The sequence below is a fragment of the Triticum dicoccoides genome, chromosome 5B, assembly GCF_002162155.2.
Source record: "Triticum dicoccoides isolate Atlit2015 ecotype Zavitan chromosome 5B, WEW_v2.0, whole genome shotgun sequence".
In the NCBI taxonomy this organism is placed as follows: Eukaryota; Viridiplantae; Streptophyta; class Magnoliopsida; order Poales; family Poaceae; genus Triticum; species Triticum dicoccoides.
Window position 1 is genome coordinate 561034658 of NC_041389.1, and position 6099 is coordinate 561040756.

The following is a 6099-nucleotide window of genomic DNA, read 5'->3' on the forward strand; positions in this document are numbered from 1 at the left end:
CCGAGGCCACATATTGGTTCGGGGAGACGGCCAAAGAGTATAGGTCCTGGAATTCCATACAGGGAGGTTGTGATCCGACCCAAAAGTCAAGCCAAAATCTGGCCGAACGCCCATCCCCAATAATGAACTTGGCCCCCATGGCGAACGCCGGGCGGATCGCTTGTAGGTCGTTCCAAAAAGGCGAGCCCCTCGCTGCACCTTCGAAAAAGTTCCCATTTGGAAAGAATTTGGCATGTAACAGATCGACCCACAACCCAGTAGCCCCTTGGGAAATCTTCCAAATCCACTTACACATAAGAGCGATGTTTAGGATACGCGCGTTTGTGATCCCAAGACCACCCAAGTCTTTGGGGCGGCAAACCACAGGCCACTTAACCATGTGGTATTTGCGCTTTGGCCCCGATCCTTCCCAGAAGAAGCACTACCGCGGCGTGTCCATCTTGGCATGAACCCCTTCGGTCAAGAGGAAAAGGCACATCGCAAACTGGGGCAGCATTGCCTCTGTCTATCTCAACTAAGACTGACATATTCTCATCTATGATTGAAGACTTTTATCTATATGATTGAGGCTTTGATCATATATACTCATGATTTCCTCAGCACTACCCAAGTCCGGAGTGATGGGCAACGGTTCTCACTCATCCAAACTCATGGGGAGACCAGCCAAAATCCAGGTCTCCCCATTGATACACAGCCAGACGTTGTCACATACTCCCTCCGTTCGGAATTACTTGTCTCGGAAATGGATGTATCTAGAACTAAAATACATCTACATACATCCATTTCTACGACAAGTAATTCCGAACGGAGGGAGTATGATGGTTGCGTGTCTCTAGACATAGTGTGTGCCCGCTTCCTGACAGCTAGCAAGGATGACGCTCAACTGTAGCTTGCATAACCTACATCAGATATCTAATTCCGAGTTATCCAATTCGTTTCACATTACTTACCACTTATGTTCCAGCGCAATGTACGCATTAGTCAGAACTTTTTGGCTTTGCGGGGGCACCAATTAGATATTTACAATCAGAATATTTTGTCCTGAAGTGATTCATGACAACCATGAATCAGCGTTGCTGGCTGTCTAACCCCCTGTGAGGAAACAAGCGAACTGAATGCCCCAAAACTCATAATCTTCCACTATTGAATCAACTCAATCAGTTTCGGCTTTCCAGCAGGTGCGGAAACTCATATCGATCAACCTCCCGCTGCACCAGGCAGCTAGCCAATGCACTTGCTGCGGCCACAAACTCTAGTTAGTTGCTAACAGGCAGTAGGTTGCTACTGGTGTACTACAAATATTCACAACTAGAAATGGGTTAGACAAATATTCACAAGCCTGCGGTTCATCATCTCACATTTTCGGGCAGTGGCCGGGCATGCTAGCAATTTGACGGATCAGAGTGTACAAACCCTCAAGCAATAAGTTGGGCTACCAATTTCAACATCTAATTTACAGTCGCAGAAAATACGTACGTGTATACCTTGCCCAGGCCGGCCGGACTTGAGTGCTGAGGAAATCATGATCAACACACACTATGATTGATTGTTTAAGAGACCATACATTTTCGTAGTTCTGAACAGCTGACAACACGGAGAAAGACTTGACTCTGTGCGTGTATGTCCTACCAGAGACCTGGAGATTCGCCTATCTGTTTGAAAGCTGGATGCATGAAGTGCCATTTGGAGCTCACCACACGCTACCTCTAACCACGGAGGCCGTACACTCGCAGGTGTAGTGCTAGCTTCGTTTGCCATTGCCGGCGGTGAAATCATTGACGCCCCATCCACCGACGAACCTTCAGCTAGCTGCTGCATGCGGGCAAGTGTCAAGAGTGCTTTACAGTTTCCTCGTGGAGACGGAAAAAATTGCATGCATTGACCATATGGTCGTCGGGCCATCCAAACATTGCTCTGCGGTGCAGTGCAGTTCAATGAAGACGTTCCATTCGGCCGCCTTGGCGGCCTTTCACTGCCTTTTATGTTTTCTAAGATGGGCTGAGCTGTTTTCTGGTTGGGCTGAGCTGTTTTCTGGTTATATCGGATCTTAACTGGGCTTTCTGCTCGGCCATCAGTTTCGGGGGCTGCTTCTGCAGGGTCGGGGGCTGCTTCTGCAGGGAGCTCCTATACGACGCTGCAGGCGCCCGTTCGTGCTCCTGGCGCCTGCAACGCCCCGCACTGGGCCGGCCCATGAAACGCGAAGCCGGGCGAATGCAAAAGCTCGCAAAAGAAAACGCGACAAAAACTGCAATATACAGGTTTCGAACTCAGTACGTCGAGCTCACGTACAGGTACCCAGCCACACGAGCTACTCGCTATCTATGATTGGTAACAGAGGCAAAATGCTTAATAACAATGCTGCAACGCTGTTTCATTGCATATTGCACCACTTAATTTTTTTGAATAAAGAACACATCAATTTGAAAAGGCATTAGTGAATTGAAAGGATAAGTTCACAAAAATGAAAAAAGTTTGTGAATTCAAAAAAAGTTCATCGGATTTGAAAAAAGTTCATAGAATTTGACAAAAAGTTCATCAACTTCGAAAAAGTTCATAGAACTTTTAGAAAATGTTCATTGAATTTCAGAAAAAAAATCATTGAATTTAAAAAAGTTCATAAAATTCAAAAAAGTTCATCGAATTTCAAGAAAAGTTCAACAATTTACAAAAAAGTTCATCAATTTTGAAAAAAGGTTCACAAAATTTGATAAAAGTTCATCGAATTTGGAAAAAAGTTCACCGAGTTAGAAAAAAGTTCACCGAATTTGAAAAAAAGTTCATCAAATTCGAAAAAAGTTGATCAATATTTATAAAAAATTATCAAATTTGAAAAAAGTTCATCGAACTTGAAAAAAAATTCTCCAAACTAAAAAAAGTTCATAGAATTTGAAGATAGTTCATCATATTCGAAAAATATTTCGTCAATGAAGAAAAAGTTCATTGAATTTAAAAAGTGCGTGCATATTTGTAAAATAAAAAGAGAAGAAACAGGAAAAAAAGAAAATACAAACAAGAAAGAGAAAAAAAGAAACGAAAAGAAAGAACTAAAAGAGCCGATGGGAGAAACTCAACATAGTACGTGTGTTGTCCAGGTGGTTTGCGCAGCTCTTCGTAAACCAAGAGATCGTGGGTTCGAGTTCTTACCGATTCCACCTTTTTCAGTTTTTTGCATAAACAGTGAACGGAACCAATTGGGCCAGCCCAATCGCGGCGCCTATAACGGGCGCCTGCAGCGCCAAATAGGATTTCCCGCTTCTGCATCTCGGGAAAATATCCTGTGCTCCAAGGGATTCCATGCTCCGGCTGCACCCTGCACATCTCAAACGTTGGGTACGGAATGAAGGGACGGGATGGGACCAGAACGCCCCAGCCTTAAGTTTTTGCAAAAAACACCCCAGCTAAGAACAGAATAGGCGTAAGTTTATCCAACCTGTGCTGCCCCAAGCTGAGCGAACACGAACAGATAGGATCCAGGGCTCCGGCGGCGGACCTGGCTGTGTGCTGTACTGCGACCTCACCGGCGGCTGCCCTGCGACCTCGCCGTGGTCCGACGTACAACGGACAGCCGCCCCATCCCCGTGCCTCCATTCTCCACCTCCGCGCCACCCCCCACCACACCCGGCGCCTACCTCCGCCATCCGCCGGCGGCTAGATCCGTCGTCGCCAGAGAAGAGAACTCCAGCCCTTCAGGTATCCTTTTAGATGTTACAGACCTGCATTCTTATACGTGTATTTTGGTTCTAATCCATCAACCCTTTATGCTGATTGTGCTAGATGTAGCTAATCTTATTTGAGTAAAATGTGGTGATCTCTCTCTGTATCAGGGCGCAGGCAATATATCACTGAAATAACTTGCTATATTTTGCTTAGACTACATATTCGAGAAATTATAAATAGAAAAAATGTCGGCAACTTATGGCCTGAAATGAGTTTGAAGTAATTTTAACTGAGTTCGAAGTAAAAATGTCAGCAATTTACGTACAGAAAAATGTCAGCAACTTAGAACATTTAGTTTTGTGTGTGCTGTGGATGAAGCACGTAGAACTTGTACAAACTAATGGAGGTTAATAGTAGCAAGTCCATACACATCTAGTCAGATCATCTGGATGTGGTTGAATCGTTGGTTATATTGTAGAATCAATCATGCTGACACAACCAAGAGAGAAAATGCAGTATGGATAAGCAAGATAGTTTTCATTAGAAGGAAAGGAAACAATAAGAAAAGACAAGTTAGATGCAGCATAATCCATATTTCTGCAAGTTTTGGTTCAGATTCCTTTCATTTTCTTCATGTCCATCCTAATCCTATGTGTGGTTGAAGACTGAATAGTCCGAAAAATATAAGCTACTGCTTGAACATTTATGTTTGTTTGTTCTGAAATCAATGGATGCAAGCAATCATACAACAGTTAATTTCATTTCATCCTCTGCTACTATCTCTCTCTCAAGGACCGACCACCATTCCAGTTAGGATGGAGTTAGTAACCGGCATATAAGCAATGAATCTGCACTTAATTAACTAGAAGGAGCAAATTAAGCAGCACATGAGATGGTTTTAGTGGCGTACGGTCGTGGGGTCCATGTAAGTGGACAAAGAACTCGTGCGGGGAAATATATGCTGGTGTACTCAGGAATGTTCTTCATTAGCACCGTTTTCTCTCTTTTTCTTTAGTACATCTAAATGTTGCATTAGACATTTTCTTTCATCGCTACTTACTTTTTAGACCTCATTGACAAGCTAATTAGGGGCACCTGCATGTAATATCTTACACTTTGCGTCGAGCAGGGAATGATGGAGTCAATGACTAGTATTGCTCCAAGTGTCGGGTCAACTACAACGATGGGACTTGAAGATGATGCCAACGATTTTTCCATGGTATTTCTTTGTCATATTACTCATGTTTCATCTGTGCATGTCACACTTGACTTAAGTTCAAACAACATTGATAGGTCCAAACGAGATTTGGCATAAATGATGAAGATCGTTACAGCACACCGAAAAGAACCAGTAGCCTACCCGCGTGTGTAAGTTTATTACTTAGTGATTTCATTTACTAGTTTCATGGGTTTCAGTTCTGGAGCTAATCCATTGTGTTAACTTACGCAGGGGTCAACTTACGAGCCAGAGTGTGATGACAGCCTACAACCCTCAATTGGAATGCGATTTGATAGCTGGGAGGCAGGTTTGGCATTCTATAGAATGTATGCTCATGAGGTTGGCTTCTCTGTACATATATGGACACAACACAAATGAGAGGGTGGTGTAATAATCTGGAAGAAGTTTGTTTGTGCAAGACAAGGTTGGAGGAAGAGAAAATCAGTGGATCTAGGTCAAGTTACTCAAGAAGTGGGGAGAAAAAAGGCTAAAAGAAATATCAAGATAAGCAGATGCGGTTGCGAGGCTATGATGGGATTGAAGAGGCAAGATGACAACAAGTACGAGGTCGTCCAGTTTGTTCAATCGCACACGCACCAACTTGTCTCACCAAGTAAGAGGCATCTCATCAGGTCAAATAGAGAGGTAACTAGTGATTTGAGAAACAAATTATTTACATGCAGTAAGGCATTGCTTGGCACTTCAAAAACTTTTCGCTTGCTTAGCATAGAGAAGGGTGGGCCAGAAAATATCGGTTGCACAAAACGTGACTTACAAAACTGTCAGCGTGATTTCAAGGCAGCGATTAAGGGAGCAGATGGACAACTTATAGTAGATATAATGGAAAATAAAAAAAAGGCCAATCCAGCATTCTATTTTGATTACCAGGTAGATGAGAACAATAAACTGACAAATATTTTCTGGGCTGATAGTATATGTAGAAAGAACTATTCATTATTTGGTGACGTTGTATCCTTCGATTCTACATATCGGTTTAACAAGTATGACCTGGTATTTGCCCCTTTTACTGGAGTTAACCATCACAAATCTTGTGTTACATTCGGTGTTGCATTCTTGTCAAACGAGAAGATTGCATCATACAAATGGTTATTTCAGACTTTCTTGAAAGCAATGTGTGGGGTTGCACCAAAGCTAGTCATAACCAATGAGGATCAAAGCATGAGAAGAGGAATAGAATCTATATTTCCGAACACAAAGCATCG

The 6099-nt window shown here is 43.1% G+C and overlaps 1 protein-coding gene across 1 annotated transcript; it reads left to right on the forward strand.

The window, feature by feature from the left end:
- Positions 1-3444: 3444 nt before the first annotated feature.
- LOC119311617 lies at positions 3445-5899 on the forward strand. The gene is made up of 4 exons (XM_037587275.1): positions 3445-3690; positions 4787-4876; positions 4951-5025; positions 5108-5899. The coding sequence occupies exons 2-4, from the start codon at positions 4790-4792 to the stop codon at positions 5252-5254; spliced, it is 309 nt and encodes a 102-aa protein (XP_037443172.1). The 5' UTR covers positions 3445-3690; positions 4787-4789; the 3' UTR covers positions 5255-5899.
- The last annotated feature ends 200 nt before the right edge of the window (positions 5900-6099 follow it).